Below are 19556 nucleotides of genomic sequence, written 5' to 3' on the forward strand. Positions count from 1 at the left end.
AAAAAAGAAATGTGGAAAGTTCATGAGATTTAAGTCCTACAAGAAGGTCATCTGGGTTCCCAGGGGGTGTTTCTCAGGCCCAATTCTCATTCCTGGAATATAAATTCTATTCAACTTATTCATCAAAACAAGGAGTCCCCTACTAACTTAACAACAGGTAAATGCAAAGTTAATTTCTAAGGGGTTCAGGGAAAGAAATATCAGTGTATAACGAAATATTTTAATCAAAGATTCGATCAAGTTCTATTTCAGATTATTGGTCTCTGATAATAAAACAAAGGAATTAGATTGTTGGATTTCAGCTCAGATTTCCCTCACAAAATCTGGAATTTTGATTGACTGTCACACATCACTACAAATGTGTAATATTTCCCCCTTCTTAAGTAATGACTAATTTTTCTAAAAAATACTGAAATCTCATTGATATTCAGCGTGCCCGAAGATGCAAGAAAGGGATCAAGACTAGAACTCTGTCTTCCTACATCACATACACGTACAGATGCACCACTGTAAACGTCTACACATAATTATACACACAAATGCAGACACACCTGCATTTGCACCCTGCAGCATTTATGCTGCTCTTTATCCCTCATGCTCTAAAAGCCTGCCGGCAAAGGAAGGGGCTGTGTTCCCTTCATTCCATGAGGTCTACAGAACATCTCAAGAGAGAAGCAGGCATATGATGTTTGTTAAAGGCTGGGTATTTTTCCTCTTTTGACAACTAACAGTCCAGGTGCTGGAGACCACCCAGGAGTCCGAGACCCATCCCTGCCCATGACCAGCTCTGGGCAGTGGAATGAAACACATTTCTTCCAGGGATGGAGTAACATTATGCTTCCTACAGACAGAGACAGAGATTTGGGTTTCATTAAAACTGACTAGGCAGTTAAGACCAGCCACCAAATTAGAACAGATTTAGCAGGGCTTCCAGTTCTGCAAAGGTTACCTTTAATTACTTTCTTGGAAGAAATGATATTTAATATGCAAAATCCAATAATAATAATTCCCAGTAGCCACAACATTTGCATTTCAATAAATTTGAGAAATCAGGTATTAGTAAATTTGTGGAAACTAACTACAGCATATGTTAAGCAGCATAATTGCAATTTTAATAATAGGAACACAGAGATAGAGTTACACATTTTCTCTGTGTTTTATGTTCTAAATGGAAGAACAGCCCAAATGGTGACTATTAGCTGTTCACCTCAACATAAAATAGGTACTCTTCCCTTAAGTTCCTGATAATTATATCACTGTCTGAGCAAGAACCTTGATAAGCAAAAGGTTAAATTTTTAGTTATCAGTGAACACCAAGTAGCGAGAACATCTATAATTACTTAGGTTTTATATGTCATCAAATAAGCAAATATGCAAATGAATAATGTGTAACAATGAATGCAGCGAACATTTACTATTAATCACTCTGTTATTGATTATCTCTGGTTTCAACTTCAAGGCCAAACATGTGGGTTATAAAAGAGGAATTAGCCCTGGCTGGTGTGCTCAGTGGTTAGAGCACCAGCCTACACACCACAGGGTCTCATGCTCAATTCCCGGTCAAGGGCATGTACCAGGGTTGTGGGTTCAATCCCTGTCCCCGATTGGGACAAGTGTGGGAGGCAACCAATTGATGTACCCCCTTCACATCAATGTTCCTCTCTCTCTCTCTTTTCTCTCTTCCTCCCTTCCACTCTCTCTGAAAAGCAATAGAAAAAATATCCTCAGGTGAGGATTAACAAAACAAAACAAAACAAAACAAAACAAAACAAAACAAAAAAAGAAAGAGAGAGAGGAATTAAAATCTGGCATACCATTGTCCTACAAACACTTGACTTGGTTTTATTTATTTATTTATTTTTAATCCTCACTGGAGGATATACTTTTATTGATTTTTTAGAGAAAGAGAAAAGGAGACAGAGGGAGAGAGAAACATCAACCAGTTACCTTTCATATGCATCCTGACTAGGGATAGAACCTGCAATGTAGGTATGTGCCCTGACCAGGAATCGACCCTGCAACCTGTCGGCGCACAGGACAATGCTCCAACCAACTTAGCCACCTGGCCAGAGCTTGGCTCTACTTTTAAGTTTCCTAGGTAAGCATTTCATTCAGTGATGTCTCCAGTGGGGCTGACAGAACAGTGTCACACCTCCTGAGCAGCATTTCTGCACTCTGCTTGGGTTTTACAGGGCCTCGGACCAGCCTCACTGCCGGAATGATGTAGCTCTCTGAAGGCAGAGGTGCTAAGATCTGAATCTTTGCATCTCTAAGGCACCCAATACCATGTCTTGCACCTCACACACTCTCTATTAACAGAAGGAGTTGAAACAAAACAAATTATTTTTCAAAACATAGAAAGCTGCCCGGCTGGCGTGGCTCAGTGGTTGAGCATTGACCTATGAGCCAGGAGGTCACGGTTTGATGCCCAGGTTGTGGTCTCCATCCCCAGTATGGGGCGTGCAGGCGGCAGCCGATCAATGGTTCTCTCTCATCATTGATGTTTCTATCTCTCTCGTCCTCTCCCTTCCTCTCTGAAATCAATAAAAATATTTCAGCCCTAGCTGATTTTGCTCAGTGGTTAGAGCGCCGGCCTGCAGATGAAGGGTCCCGGGTTCGATTCCGGTCAAGGGCACATGCCCGGGTTGCGGGCTTGATCCCCAGTGGGGGCTGTGCAGGAGGCAGCCAATCAAGGATTCTCTCTCACTGATGTTTCTATCTCTCCCTTCCTCTCTAAAATCAATAAAATATATATATATTTTTTAAAAATAAAAATAAATAAATAAAAATATATTAAGAAAAAAAACATAGAAAGCTCCCACTTTTGATACTGGAACTTGAAAAAGACACAAGCACCTGCCTGGCTGCAGGACAATTACAACCAGCCTTTTCCTGCAACATGCTAACACTTTGCCTAATGGACAGAAGCACAGGCCCTGGAGTTAGACGGCCAGGGTGTGAACTCCATTTTACTGCTTCTAGCTGGGTTACCTGGAGAAGTGACTTGGCCTTGCTGAGCCTTAGTTTCCTCACATATTAATCAGGGTAATATTAAGAAGACTGTGATGATTAAATGAAATAATAAATGGAAAACATTTAGCACAATACATGGCACTTAATACTGCTCAATAAATTTTAGATGTAATTGCTAGCCTCACTACATGTAGGCTTTATGCTGCAGAAAATATGATTTGATGCACAATATAAAGTATACATTGTATTACAACAGGGGATCGACTGAATGTCCTAAGAACACCAATCAGCTACTATTCAAAATATCTATTATCTCCTAATCACAACATAATTACAAGTGATATGTCCATCAAAATACATTTCAGAAGATAAACTCTAGTACATTCTAAAAGTTCTAAACTTAACAGAGCTAATACAGACATTAAATATAATTAAGCCTGGAAAATCGTTTTTGTCAAAAAAGTTTTAATAAACTATTATGCTAATAAAATTCACTGGCACGGTACAAAAATAAGAAAAAAAAACTTTAATGTGCCTGTATGTGAACAGCTGAATTAAATATTTATGTATTTACATGTACACACCCCAAGGAAAAAAATGGTATTTACCTATAGCGGTGCTTATAACTCATGGATCCAAACTTGCTGAGTTTTCTTGACAGTGAATTTGATTCATTTTCTGGCATTCTAATGAATTTTTAAAATAAAATTAAATTAAGACTCAGAAATACAGATACTTTTGCAACATTTGAGCAAAAGCTACGTAGAAAATATAATCATACAACACCTTAACAGCTAATCAACGTATCTTATTTGTTCTACACATTGGCAGGAAATAATAATGTTATTATAAGCTAACTGTTGAAACACAAACACACTCTAGGAATTTATATATAATGTTGAAATACTCATACTTTCTGAAGACATCATTGTCCTTAGAAGCTTTAGTTGTGATTCATATTACTTTCTCTGCTTAAATAATCTTGAGAACTTTGTCACTAGGTTGATTTACTCAAGCCAAGGCCTTCACAGCAGTTAATCATCTCTGAGGAGTGGTTCAGTCTCCTTTGTACTATAGTCCAGCACTTCCCTCTCCAGGGTACCTTCAACAGACACTTCCATGGGGACCTGTTCCACCAAGGCCCCTGACCGAGAGGTAATGTCTCAGGCTTTCTGGGAAACATCCCTGCCCTAATACAAGCTAAATAAAGGACACTGGTCATTTGATTAGAATACGTCTCCAATATCATGCTATTTGGGGAAACTGCTCCATGCAAACCAAATAGGAGTAAGGGGAAGAATGAATCTAGTTTTAAATTTAAAAACACAAATACAGCTGAATGTATTACCTGACAAAATTTAGTGTTATCTTTATACCATAAAGATGTGAAATAAACAAAAAGTATTCCCACAATACAACGGTCAATTCTCCACCCCCACTTGACCTTCCAGGAGCACAGCATGCAACAGAGAAAATTCAACATGACATTTTCCTCCTTCATCTTCCATTTCCTTACACACTTTCCAGGTTACTCCTTCTCATAATCCATGGCTGGCTCTTCCAGTCCTCTAAATCAGGGGTCCTCAAACTATGGCCCACGGGCCACATGTGGCCCGCCGAAAATATTTATCCGGCCCTCCGGGTGTTTTTGCCGCCGCTGCCTGCCCTGCTTAGAAGCCGACTCGTCCCAGGCCCGCAGTGTGCACCTCGGACAGTGAACTGGCCCCCTGTTTAAAAAGTCTGAGGACCTCTGCTCTAAATGCTGGCAGGGTCCCACAGCCCAGTCCTTGGCTTCCTGTTTCTCTCTCTTCACTTTTCTCCAACGTGACCTCATCCAGTCAGCTTTGCTTAAATACTAACTAAATTTACATGGCCAACCTTGGTCTTTCTAGTAAGCCTTATACATCCAACGTCTCCATTTAGATGACTAAAAGGCATTTCAAATTTAGTATGTCCACAGCAGAACACTTACTTTCCACGAATACCAAAGCTGTACTTTTTACATAAACAAATAAAAACTGTCCTTGGCCTTTCTTATAATGTGAGCAAAGAAGGTATCTATGTGTGCATGTATGTGTGTATGCATGTCTGTGCATATATATCTATTTCTATTAATGTGATCAAGAGAATTAGGTGACTGAAAAAAATAAAAGAGAAAAACTTCCAAATTTCTACTGTAGATAGAAGAGAATTCTTGTTATAAAAACAAATGCAATTTTCACTTGTTAGAACAATCAACAAAACTTTCACATTAACATACCTAAAAAATGTATGATGTTCTACACTACACTTCCAAAGATGCTTGCAAGCAGTTTTACTCCGAGCTTCAAAAAAGAATGAAGTTTCATTGCACTGAGAGAGAAAAAAAGAGAGAGAACGTCAATCACTGACCATACATTCTTCAGGTGATAGCCACAGGTAACAAAAATTCAAGTAAACAAATTATTGTTAACACATAAAACAAAGAATATCTCTTTGTAACTATTTTTGGAGGGTTGCTTTAAATCTCAATTAATTAAGATTACAAAATATAAGTCCATATAAATCTTAGTGCCATCACCTACTTCTACTAGTATATCACCCATGACCATGGATAACCAGGGTGATGGCACTGAAGTACCACAAACTTGTCAGCCCCAAATGGGCACCAAAAACAGGAAAAATACTGACCGTGGGCAAATCAACTCCCAATAAAAAAGAGATGCTCACAAATCCAGTTCTTAACTGTATTTTTTTTTTTTCATGACTGACTAGGAAATCAAGCAAAATACAACAACATAAGTAGCAATAAATAAATAAATAAATAAATAAATAAATAAACAAACCATAAACTCTGTGAAGTTATATAATTGCCAACTTAGTTTTAAATAAAAACTAAGCTCATGTCTCAAATGCAGAAATGCCCCTGGAATGAGGTTCTATGGATTCATAAACAAAATCCTCAATCCTCAAAGTGGAGGAATAATTAAAATGGCCCCAACTACTTTTAATAAGGACAGAACATTCATATGCATAACATTTCTCCCAAGTCCATCTGGAATGAGGCCTAATTTAGAGTTTATTTGAAAAAATGAAAGGGTGTGATAAAAACAGAGCCAATATTTGCATGTTACAGCAAGGCAACCTGGAACCCTTGTGAGGTGGAGGGGAAATTTAGGATAATTCCCAGGTTTCTGGCTTGGGTGCTCCAAGTAATAAAATACAGCAAGTGGGGAAAATGGGAATTTGGATGGTGATGGAATGGACAATAAGTTCAGGCTATTTTGATTTTGAGGTGCCCACGGAATTGAGAACTAAACATGCCTAGTGGGCCAGTAAACATACAGGCGTAGAGCTGAGGAGTGAGGTCGCATCTGCTGACATAGATGATTTCACCAAAGAGTTTTAAAAAAACTTGCTCAGAACAACGGTACAGAGTGAATAAAGGTGGAGTCACAGCAGAGATGAGAGGTCAACATGGATCAGGAGGCAATGGTCAGGGAGGCTGGGAGGAGAGAGCAAGTCCATGACCCAGAAAGGTCAAACAGGGTTTCAGAGGAAGTTACTGCATTTCACGGTAAGAAATCTTCGGTGACATTCGTGAAAGGGGTAGGGAGTACAAAATTAGAGACGAAGCAGAAAAGTCAATGAATTCAGAAAGTGTTTTTCTCAAAAGTAAAAGAAACTGGGGGGAGGGATGGGAAAGGGTTTGCAGAGGAAATCACAGATGATCTGGGGGGGTGGGCGGTGCAGGGTGGGAAGCCAAGGATCCTGCCAGGAGATGGGATGCTTAGAGGGACTTTTTTCCTTTTCTTTTTTAAAATATAGAACATAAATATTCATGGAATAAATGCCCAAAGTTCCCAAAGTGGATACACAATGATAACAAAATCTCTCTCCTACCACTGGCCCCAATTCCCCTCCCAAGAGGCAATGACTATTAAGAGTTTCTTATATAGCAGGTGGGTGTTTTTAAGGTCACTGGATTATCCAAAAATATAACGTACAGGTCATGTATTTTAAAAAACAATTCTGCTTGTGACTGCACTGTTATCTGGATAAAGGATTCAGATAAAGCCAGTACAGGACAAGCTGCCTCCCCTCCCCCGCTACCACCTCCTCAGTATCTGCACCCCCTTGTCCCTGTGCCTTTCAATAAGTGGCAGGACTGACTGAGCATCACCAGCGACAAGAAGTGGTGGCTGTGATGTCTGCTGTGTGGCACAGGCACTTTCGCATGTTAGCAAGAGCACCCACAAATGAGGAGGCACTTACATACCTATATCATATTTTCAAACAGTTACTTAATTACATCTAATCCAGATTTCCAAAAGTGAAGGAGAAACCAAAGACCATTCAGTCTTAAAAACAAAGCAAATCTCCTCAAATTTTTCGTGGACTGATTTTCACTTCATTCTTCACATAAGCGTTTGTATTCCTTTGCTTTTCAAAAAGACACCTGGTCCTAGGATAGCTAATTTTTAATATATTTTTAAAACTACCATTACTTCATGAAAGGATAAAAGGTATTTAAGATCCAGCCAGAATTGGATTTTCTCAAGTTTTCTTCGGTGCAAATATGTGAAAGGAACAAAAGAGCCTCCCACAGGCCTCCTAATTACTGCTGCCATGTACAAGTGACAAGTACAGACTCATCCTCCACTTACACAGGGCTTTAACACAGCTGCCTGCTCCTTATCCCATTGTAATCCAAATACTAAAAGGGGGGTTAACAACGAAAAAGAGAGCTAGGGGTTCAGAATAAATCCTGTGTATTTTTGCCACTTACAGCAACTGCTGGTGTGAACGTAACGGATACAGCATTGCACACGTCCCTTGCTTACTACCACTCCCCTACCTACAAACCTTTTCCAGAGACAATTAGCACCTTCCCATTCATTCATACAAAGATGACGAGCTGCTTAACTTTAGTTCATTCCAACCGACTGCTAAAATACTTTATATCCAAGCATGCAATGCTTGCTTTTGGCAAAATTACTCAAACACCTTCATAGCTTTTGTCCCTTCACGCCGGAAGCAAAGCTATGGTCTGAATCTACTTCTTTTTATTTTATGAACTGATCAAGCTTAAATCACCTGTAACTCAGATATCATGTGGGGCTTCACTGTGCTGTGGGTCTCTAGGTAAACTTGGCTCAAACCCCCAATTCTGTCATGTGTTAAGAATCCAGGACCTGTATTATATCAATGAGTTCCAACCTAATTCCCTCTGGTCTTCTCAGTCTCTTTTCTCATCTTTGCTGGCTATGTTTCTCTTTGCAATCTTGGAAAAATAAATCTACTTCAGCCTGGCGTCTGCTAAGCGTACTGAGATTACTGACAGGGTCGTGGAGGAGCTCACACGGCAAGGTGCTCAGCAACCTGCATGCCCTGGGCCGGACCAAGCTGCGCGGCCTCTCCCAAGCCTGACCTCCTTGCCACACCCAACCCACACTCCAGCCAGTTCTTCTGTTCCTCGGAAGCAGCACAACTGGACAGTCTGCCTTCCCCAGCCTTTCTAGAATTATGGAGATGAACACCTTCTCAATCCTCAATAATTCTCAAATTACTATATATTTGCCCACCTCCAAGGTCACTAGAAGTAACCTCAGGTGCAGTGCAGGACAGATACTTAAGAGTAAAATACATTAGTGCTGCTAACAATAGTAAGATGCAATTGTTACATAAATACTATCAAGGCCCCCAGCAAAGGGGCTGCATCAGTGATTCCTAGAGGTGAGAGGCTAAGGAGAAGTGTGAGGATTACTAGGCTCAAGTATTGTGGGATTCTTTTTGTTGTTAATCTTCACCTGAGGATATTTTTTCCACTGATTTTTTAATTTAGAGAGAGTGCAAAGAGGGGGAGGGAGGGAGAGAGAGAGAGAGAACGGAATGAGAAAGACACATCGATTGGTTGCCTTCCTCACATGCCCTGACGCGCTGGAGAGCAAGCTTACAACCCAGGTATGTGCCCTTGACCAGGAATTGAACCCTTGACCTTCTGGTCCTTGGGCTGATGCTCTAATCATTAAGCAACCGGCCAGGGCAGATTCTTCTTTTTTAAAGAATTTTTTAAAATTTATTTTTATTGATTTCAGAGAGGAAGGGAGAGGAAGAGATAGAAACATCAATGAGAGAGAATCATTGAACCTGGGACCTTTCAGTCCGCAGGCTAACACTCTATCCACTGAGCCAAACCAACTAGGGCCAGATTCTTTTTTTTTTTAAACATTCAAGCTCCACAAGATTTATATGTACTTGACAATTGTTAACTTATTTTAGGGACTGGGGGGAAAAAAACAAAATCACCAGAGGGGTGATGGCATATGACTACTGATAAAGCGAAGGAAGGCAAGGGGTTGAATTGAAAAGATTATTTTATTCTTTAACTGATAGTAGAGACCAAAGAGTTATCACAAAATTTTAAGTGTTTTGAGAAATTTTATCTTTACAAATGGTGAGATTGAATAGCTGCATTAAAAATTAGAACTATCTGTGCATGAGAGCACAATGTTTGTTCTAACAACTTCCCCCATAGTTTCCGCGGCTCCTCTTCTAGGCATCTCAACCCAGAGCAAGAGTTCAGAGTGAGCCCCGCAACAAAAAAAGTTACCCATCTTATTGTTTGGAATGAGATGTTAGAAGGGAATTTTAAAGCACTGAGTAAAATATTATCTTACTCAAGCTTTTTCTTTACATTGTGCTCCCTAGAGAGTGTTTCTTACAACATTAGTATCTTATGATATTGGCAAAAAAAAGAAGAAAGAAGAGTTTTATGGTCAAGTAAGTTTGGAAAACGATGGGTTCAATACTCAGATCAATTTTTTTTTTAATTTATTGGGTGACACTGGTTAGCAACATTATATAAGTTTCAACTGCACAGTTTTATAATACATTACCTACCTGTATACTGCAGTGTGTGCTCATCGCCCAGAGTCTAGTCTTCCTCCGTCACTATAAATTCAACCCCCTTTACTAAACCTCTTCCTTTTCCCTCCACCTCCTTCCCCTTTGGTAACCACCATTCTGTTTCTGTGTCTGAGTTTGTTTTGTTTGTTCACTTGTTGCTTTCTGTTTTATATCCCACATCTGAATGAAATCATATGGTTCTTGTCTTTTTCCATCTGACTTATTTCGCTTAACAGGATGCTCTCAAGATCCATTCATGTTATCACAAATGGCAGTATTTCATTCTTTCTTATGGCTGAAATATTCAGATCTGTAACATGCTAATGTGAATTTCCAAGATCAGGTAAGGTAGTTGGCATTTCCCTGATTTATATGAACAAAGAACTTTTTTTTCAAGGAAGTGTTTTTTCAGTATTTTGGCTTAAAAAATATTATGCCACACAAGCACCCTTACACACACACACAGGAGTTTAATTCTTTCTGAAATGCATGCAATATGGTTTGAATTAAAAATAATTGTGCATTTCAGCAAAGCACTCAGAGAATAAAATTAATTTCCATTCCTGCATATATGTTATAGTTTACAATAAAAGAACAAAAACAGCAAAAATATTCCAGTACTCTTTTGTCAGCTGTTTGGGTTATATTCCAAAATATATAGTAAACGTGAAAAACCTTTTTATGTACTTCTTTTACAGATGAGTAAATTTATTGCTTGATGAATAATTGTATATACGTCTTTCTAGGTTCATAGAAACATAAATTATAGAGTTGGAAAAGATGTGTTAAATTGTGCTGCTTCTTTTTCTTTCTCCAAAATTAAAAATATACATTTATGAGCCAAACCATTAGAAAATATTTACACCATGTTTCAGTAAACTTTGAAAACTATTATGTTGACCTCATTTTGCTTCCTATTTGAAAAAATTCAGATACCAACCCAAAATTCCAGATGGTTTGCTTTTATTATTGTTCAGACTTTATCTTTTCCTCATCTGCTCATTAGAGAAACTTTAGCATTTACTAAAATGTCAACATTTTTCTCTTGCAGATTTAATTTTTAATGATAAGTAATGTTTATTCTTAGGCTTAAATTTTTAAATAACAAATGTTACTTAAGCTTGTTAAAATGAAGGCATACCCTGTAAGATCTACTGATATTCTCAAAAAAAAATTTTTATAGCACAATTTAAAAATTCCTTCCAGGCCTGGCCGGTGTGGCTTAGTGGTTGAGCATCAGCCCACCCACCAGGAGGTCACCAGTTTGATTCCCCGTCAGGGCACGTGCCCAGGTTTGGAGCTCGATTTCCAGCAGAGGGTGTGCATGAAGCAGCAAATTGATGTTGATGTTTCTCTCTCATCAATGTTTTTATCTCTCCCTCTCCTTCCCCCCCTCTAAAATCAATTTAAAAAATTAAAAATAAAAGCAACTTCTTTTTAAAAAATTCCTTCTGAAAAAATGACCTATGTGTTTTAATTATGGAGAATGTCAACAAACACACTAGTAAGTGAAACAAAGGTAACTCTATGGGCTTGGAAAACCTGGGCTCCTCTTCCTCCACTGACACAGCCATTCACCAGCCAAAACTGGTCAAGAACGAGGTTTTTCCTGAGCCCTTTTCTGTGCAAAACTTCAGTAGTTCTAAGTGGCATGAGTCCAAGACAGTTCCGATTCAGAGACATGCCCCGGGTATGTATTACATGCCCAACTTTGGGCTAGGTGCTTCAACCTCGCAACAACACTGTAAGACAGTTGTTATCATACTCACTTTATAGATGAGGAAATGTAGGTTAAATGCTGTTGAGTGAATTATACTAGGTTAGGTAAGTGAGAGACCTGGACTTAAACCATGCTGTTTGACCACAAGTCTAGTAGTCCAGAGAGATGCCAAACCAAATTGTTGTGTAGCGTCAGAATCCAAGTATCACTAACAAAGCCACAGTGAGGAATATTTGGGAGAAAATATTATATCTATATCCTAGGTACACTCATACATGTAGGTGGAAATGCCAAATGTCTCAAAAATTTGGGGTGGAGGTTGGGGAGGAGGAATATGGCAATAACTAACAAACTATATGACATTACTCAGTGACCAAGCATTCCCACTCCTGGGAATTTACCCGAGGACACCCCTCCTACAATATAAAAAATACATATGCACAAAGTTATTGATTAAAGAAAAATTTATAAGTGAAAACTATCTAAATGTTCCAGCATAAGAGATCAGTTGTGTAAACTATGGGATAGGTACTCAATTAAGTTCTACACAGCTATACAAAAGAACAAGAAAGCTCTCAATAAACTGATAGAGATTTCTAGGAAGAATTACTAAATGAAAGAGAAACACAGTGCAAATGAATATATGCAGTATGTTCTCTTTTAGGTGAGAAAAAAGGAAAAATTGAAAAACATGCTTATTTTTACAAATAGAAACACAGGAAGGATAAGCCATAAAACACTGAAGTTGGTTTTGGACAAGGAAGCGTGAGGCGAGGGAACAGGACTGAAGGAATATGGGCATTAGCAATCCTTTTCTGAATGTGCCTTTTTGTATAGTTTTACTTTTAAAAGCATGTTAATCTTCTATGTCTTCAGAAAATAAAACCAAATAAATAAGGAACGAGGAGGGGAGCTATAACTGAAAGCAAACTGAAACAAGGAAACTAACTAGTAGATCTCACGTGAAGTCCATAACCACAGTAACAGGGTAGGCGGAAAGAAGGGCCACCCCAGGTAGATCTTGAACACGGATGATATCTGACTCTGCCCTCAGATTGGGCAAGGTGCTCTATGTGAGTGACAGCACTGTGAGCAACCGTCAATTTGAGTGGCTGCCCAAAAGCAACTCTGAAGCTATTTTTGATGTATTTTAGAATTGAGCAAATGAGTAAATGTGTTACTGTTGTTGGGAGCCAAGGTTCTCGTGGACAAAGGACATACAAATTCGAAAGGAGGGAAGGCAAGAAAGAACCCTGTGGGGTTAAGTGGAAGTCAGAGGTATGGCATGAACTCGTGATTTCTTTTTTTATAAAATATATTTTATTGATTTTTTTTTTTACAGAGAGGAAGGGAGAGGGATAGAGAGTTAGAAACATCGATGAGAGAGAAACATCGATCAGCTGCCTCCTGCACACTTCCTAATGGGGAAGTGCCCGCAACTAAGGTACATGCCCTTGACCGGAATCGAACCTGGGGCCCTTCAGTCTGCAGGCTGATGCTCTATCCACTGAGCCAAACCGGTTAGGGGCCTAAAATGTGTACAAGCATGTTTATATGAGCACATATGTATGTATTTATTTACATCTGTATGTATGTGTATATGCATACATACATTCCCTACCTTTGTCCACAGAAAGGACCAAGAAACAAAGTTACCCCAGTAGCAAGGAACACATCTAACACCCAGATCTTGAGTTAAAAGGAACCAGAGCTCTTTGGAGACATGGTTAGTAAGAAGGTGGATGTGGGGTAGGTACAAGATGCACCTGAAATACCATATTGTTCCACAGTGAAAAAAAGTGACAAAAAATGACAGGGACAGGTCAAAAGAGCACAAAAGCCAGATTCAAAGGGCTTGCACTCACTCAATCATTGGGTACTGTAATGCACTGTAAACCACTGGGGGAAAAAACAGAAATTACTAAGTCCATACCAATAACTAATTGATAAGTAAGTAAGTGTGACTCTATTTACAGTAGAATGCCAAGGGCTGACTGATAAATATGGAGGGAGTGGGAGAGTGAGGAAATCAACATTTTGCAAGCATCATAGTTAGCAATCTGATCAGGCAAGAAGCCTCAATGAATGCTAGAGCTGTAGGGACATTTTGAAGGGGAGCAGGGTATTTGCATTGAATTAAAGTATCTCCCCACAAATTACTTATTAGTTGGAAAGGAGAAAAAAAACAACACAGTAATTATACAGTTGAAAATTGGGCAACACCATGACTGGGTGGTCAAATTTAATGAACAGAAGACAACTGGTCATCATGTGCCTCCAGCTGTACCCTGAGAGGAACACAACCTCACCTGTGCAGCTTCCCGGCTGAGAACACAGGAACAGTCTAATAACAGGAAACCACAGATGAATATGAAACGAGATAAAACTGTATTCTTCAATGTCAGTGTCATAAAGAGCAAAAATGTTCTAGATTTATCACTACGCTGAATACCTGTAATTAATATAAAGTAATATTGAGTGTAAGCTACCATTGAAAAAAGTTTTAATTAAGTAAATGAATGGGAGTTGGGTGGGAGAAATGTTTCAGATTAAAGGAGGCTAATTGGGTTCTATCCTGGAAGGGGAAAACGCTACTCAGGACATTATTAGGTCACAGGAAAGGGAAAGTAGATGATAGGAGCATTATAGCAACATAATCTTTTTAAGTTGATAACTGTACTGTGGTTACATCAGTGACCATCTCTATTCCCTTTTTTTAATGTTTTAAAATATGTTTTTATTGATTTCAAAGAGGGGAAAAGGGAGGGAGAGAAAGATAGAAACATCAATGATGAGAGAGAATCACTGATCGGCTGCCTCCTGCACACACCCTATTAGGGATCGAGCCCGCAACCCAGACATGTGCCCTGATTGGGAATCGAACCAAGATCTCCTGGTGCATAGGTTGATGCTCAACCATTGAGCCACACCAGCTGGGCCCATCCCTATATTTAGGAAATACATACAGAAGTATTTAGAGACAAATAACATGTGAAACTTATTCTTGTTTGATTTCAGAGAGAAAGGGAGAAATAGAAAGAAACACCAATGATGAGTGAGAATAACTGATCAGCTGCCTCCTGCACGTCCCCTACTGGGGATGGAGCCCGCAACCCAGGCAACCCGGGCATGTACCCTTGACCAGAATCGAACCCAGGACCCTGCAGTCCGCAGGGTGACGCTGTATCCACTGAGCCGAAACGGCTAAGGCTGAAACTTATTCTTAAATCCTTCAGAAAAAGAGTATGTGTGTGTATAGGTAATAAAATAAAATAAAATAAAATGTTAACAATAAGTGACTAACAACAGGTGGCCATGTTTTTGTAATATTTTGCAGATTTTTGTAAATTTGGAATTATTTTCAAATAAAAAAACCTTTAAAAAAATCTATAGTTTCACTTAAAACGTGAAAGGAACTCTAGCTTACATAAGCGAGGCGTCTTGGACTTGCTGACGCACAGTGACAGCTCCTGGCCATCCTCACTTCCCCTGCACTCTTCTCAGAGCAGGCCAAGAGTTCGGCCAAGTGGGTCTAATTACTCACGGCCAGAGTTGCCAGGAACCTTTTGGTTCTACATCCTGTCACACTGGGTAAGTTTAGCTGAGGTTAGTTTCATGATGCATTATACATAAAAGTAATCTGAGCAGCATTTTTTCTTTTTTCTTTTTTTCATTTATTCAACAAATATGTTTAGTACATGCCAACTTCTGGGCCTACTCCTGGGGACGGCACTTTCTCCCTGTTGATAAAACCAAGACATTTTGGGATGATCCAAAAGTCCTCTGTATTTTTCACAAAAACATTCAATCTGCTACTAATCAGAAGCAACTTTCCCTCCCAAGGGCCTCCCAAATCTGCCCACTTCTCTCCATCCCCGTGTTGACTTCCCTCTCATCATCTCCCCTTAATCAGCCTGGTTCTCTGCCTCTGTTCAGTTTGGGTCAAGGACACGTACCTTGGCTCAGGTTCGATTCCTGGCCCTGGTTGGGGCATGTGTGGGAGGCAACCAACCAATGTGCCTCTTTCACATCGATGTTTCTTTATCTCTTTCTCTCCCCCTCCCTTCCACTCTCTCTGAAAATCAATGGAGAAAATATCCTTGGGTGAGGGTTAGGATTAACAATAACAAAAACAGTGGAACTAGACCATGTTACGGGCACAGGGTCACACTAGGAAGATCTTCTATCTGAAGGACATTGCTGTCTTTTGGGAACTGAATCTATGAATTTGGCCCTAACAGAACTGAACATGCTGAGTTTAGTCTCTCTGATGGAACCAGCCAACCAGAAAACCAGCAGAATAAGCATTTCAGCCATTTTTCAAGCTGACTATGATTACTGTTGCAGGTGATGGGTTTCAGGGGACTTTTCTATTTAATCCATGATTACAGCGAGGCCTCCATAATAATCAACTTAATTCTACCATTATGTAAATCACTGCCTCACAGAGAGAGAAAGGAGAGAAAGTGCCCTGGTGGAGAAAGGAGGCTCCGCAAAGCAAGAATGCTCAGGAAACGAATTGCTCGGGTTAAATTACTGTGCTGTTTAAGTTCTTTCATTTTCCTTTGATTCAAGCCTGAGTTATGTGACCTGCTTTACCACCGTCCTAAAGATCACTGACACCAGGCTTCACGACCCATTTCTTCTCACAGCTGCAGAAGGGACAGGCACTGAGTGTGTAAAAAACCAGGTCAGCCCAGCTGGTGTGGCTCAGCGGTGGAGCGTCAACCTAGAAACCAGGAGGTCACGGGTTTAATTTCTGGTCAGGGCACATGCCCAGGGTGCGGGCTCAATCAATCCCCAGTAGGGGGTGTGCAGGAGGCAGCCGATCCATGATGTTCCTCGCTCATCGATGTTTCTCTCTATTCTTTTCCCTTCCTCTCTCTCTAAAAATCAATAAAACATATTTTTAAAAAGCCAACAGGTCATACCATGGAGACTGCCAGTAGAAAAATAACATGATGATATCAACTTTGTTGTTGTTATTCTCTGCTAATCACGAAGAAATCTAAGAAGTGGAACGTTTAAATTAGCTGTGACTTTACCAGTTAGTTATCCCATGGCAGTAGAAGAATTTTAAGGCACTGTAATCTATCTACATATATAAAAGGCTAAGTGACTGACCAAACGTCCATCTGACCGTCTGACCGACCGGCCAGTACATATGACACTCACTGGCGATTTAAAAGTAAATGTTGACTTGAGCATGTGCGATAGATGTAAAGCTCTGAAGTACAGTGGGGCCTTGACTTACGAGTGTCCAGACTAACGAGTTTTTCGAGATACGAGCCGTCTCTCGGCCAATATTTTGCTTTGAATTGTGAGCTAAAATTCGGGTTAGGAGCCAGCTTCAGATATCCCACCGCTAGTTGGCGCAGCGAACGTCACAGTGAACACCACATCAGCCCAGCATCACGTGTCTCACTCATTCACTTTTTGATTTGACATACGAGTAATTTGAGTTACGAGCTCCATCACGGAATGAATTAAACTCATTAAGTCAAGGCCCCACTGTATTAACAGGATCTGCAGAAGGAGAGGTTGGTCTGATTCCAATAATTGATTTGTCCCCATCTGACAGTGGCCTCCCATTTAAATTAATTCAAAGACAGTTTCCCATGATGCCAGCATTTGCAATAACTATTAATAAATCACAAGGACAAATTCTAGACAGAGTAGGAATATTCATCCCTGACCCGTTTTCCGACATGGTCAGTTATATGTTGCTTTCTCTTGAGCTCGAAGAGTGTGTGCCATTAAAGTTAAAGTTGTAAATACTTCATCACAAGAGAAATTAGTCAAGCATGCTGAAAGTGTTTTCACTCTTAATGTGGTATACAGGGAGATATTAGAATAAGTTTAATCAATTTATCAGTCATTGTTTACATCACTGTTGTTTTTATATCATGTTTTTGTTGTTTTTATATCTTGCCTTTGTTGTTATATCATGTTATTATTGTTTATTTATTAATCAATTTATATATTATTTTCATATACATTTTACTACTTTTCTTTCAAGGGCGAATAGCGATATTAAAATATTTCTTCTAATTAATTTCCTTTCAATATGCATGAATCCGTGCACTGGGCCAGTAGTAATAGCATAAGAGTATTTCACCAAAGGACCTCACTCACAAAAAAAACTTAGATATAAAGAAAAAAATGACTTTGAATAATAGTAATGGTTCCATGTAAAGTCATCATTTATTATCATACTAGAGGCCCGATGCATGAAGATTCCTTCTCCTGGTTGCCAGCACCGGCTTCCCTCCGTCACCAGGGACCCAGGCCTTCACTCTGGCTGCCGCCTTCTGCCTTCGCTCTGGCTGGAGCTGCCTTCGCTCCAGCCCTGCTGCCCTCCTGTAGCTCCCTCCACCCCCCTCATAGCAGGCGTCCCATCCTGCCCCAGCTGCTCCATGCTTGTGTGCATGCTGCCCAGAGGCCTGGAGCAGCTGAGGCGGGGTGGAACGCCTGTGTTGTCGCCATGGTGATGACGCAAGCATCCTGACCCGGCTGCCTCCATCTTTGTTGCATCAATTTGCATATTCCCTCCTTATTGGCTGTGAGCGCCACCATCTTTGTTGTGAGTGATGGTTAATTTGCATATTCCATCTTTATTAGATAGGATTCCTATTAAAAATTTGAAACATTATTTTCAATGCATTGAACAGACAGTATGCCTTGCCTTGTCACATGAAACCAGTGACAAGATGGAAAAGTAGATAACTCTACTATCTAATTACTTATTGTACTTTTTGGATGATTTTAATTCAAACTTATATTAGCACATTTAAGATTGATATGTCTAATCAGGAGTTGAAAACTGGATTTCCTTCAAACTAGACTGTTAAAAGAACTACTCTGAGGTTTTTGGACTATCCTTTCTCCTCCCTCTCTTCCCCTCCCTCCCTTCCTTCTCCTCACCCAAAGATATTTTCCCATTGATTTTTAGAGAGAATAGAAGGGAGAGGGAGAGACAGAGAGAGAAACATCGATGTGAGAGAGGCACATCGACTGGTTGCCTCCCACACATGCCCTGACCAGGGCTGGGAGCCCACAACCAAGGTATGTGGCCTTGACCAGAATCGAATCTGGGACCTTTCAGTTCACAGGCCGATGCTCTATCCACTGAGCCAAACCGCCAGGGTTGGACTATTATTTCTTTAAAAATCTGGAATTTACCCCTCATTACAAGTTAAAACTCATTTCAAAATCCAACTTTAATTTCATCAATAAATGGCAGCATGTCATACATACAGTGAAAGGAAGGATCACTGTATTTTTTCTAAAAAAGGAACTGATTAGTAGTGTCGGGTTTTTAATCTGGTGGCACTTAATCTTAGTAGATCAGTTCATTGATTATTCAATGGATATTTACTGAGCACCTGCTACCTGTGAGGTATCACGTTCTAGCTCTAGTTACAGTCACACTTTTCCTGTGTCTCAACTTGCGAATGCATAAGCACAGATTTTATTACTTCCCTTTTTTACAACAAATATCTCAATAACTCAATGCCATTCACTTTGAACTTTGCATAAAGTCAGTATTAAAGAGAGAGATGGGTGGATTCTGCTACATCATATTCTCACTCATTTATCCCATAGCACTTCAGAGAACATTATTTTCACAGGTGGATTAAAAGCAAGTTTTAATATCCTTGCCTTCTTTTGCCCAGTTTCCTAAAAGCTACCTGTCCAAGCATGAAGGCAACCCCAGGTTCTGACAGATACTGTGCCCATTATCCACGCAATCCTTAGGACACAGCCAAGCTGTAGGGGGAGGACCAGCACTTTTGCACCCTCGCCTTACATTCTCCTTTGAAAACATCCAGAATTTCCCATGTGATTTATCTGCCACACCCAACTAAGGAAACAGCAGAAGTGTGACTCCCTACAGATGGTTTAATTTACTTTTGGACAAAATTAGGACACTTTTTAGCCTGTATGCAGGCTGCACCCTTCTGATTATACGAAT

At 39.9% G+C, this 19556-nt stretch overlaps 1 protein-coding gene across 11 annotated transcripts in view; it reads right to left on the minus strand.

Annotated features, from left to right (window-relative positions):
• Positions 1-19556, minus strand: part of EPB41L4A (erythrocyte membrane protein band 4.1 like 4A) — a 214602-nt gene that overhangs the window by 62625 nt on the left and 132421 nt on the right. For all 11 annotated transcript variants that reach the window (XR_004967774.1, XM_036310756.1, XM_036310760.1 and 8 more), the window contains 2 exons: positions 5234-5325; positions 3582-3659 (listed from right to left, as the gene is read on the minus strand). Coding sequence is in view for 10 of the 11 variants with exons in the window: in XM_036310756.1 (XP_036166649.1) it covers positions 3582-3659; positions 5234-5325 (170 nt within the window). In the remaining variant the exon portion in view is untranslated. The remainder of the gene's footprint in view (positions 1-3581; positions 3660-5233; positions 5326-19556) is intronic.

The sequence above is a fragment of the Myotis myotis genome, unplaced genomic scaffold (assembly GCF_014108235.1).
Source record: "Myotis myotis isolate mMyoMyo1 unplaced genomic scaffold, mMyoMyo1.p scaffold_m19_p_5, whole genome shotgun sequence".
Taxonomy (NCBI): domain Eukaryota; kingdom Metazoa; phylum Chordata; class Mammalia; order Chiroptera; family Vespertilionidae; genus Myotis; species Myotis myotis.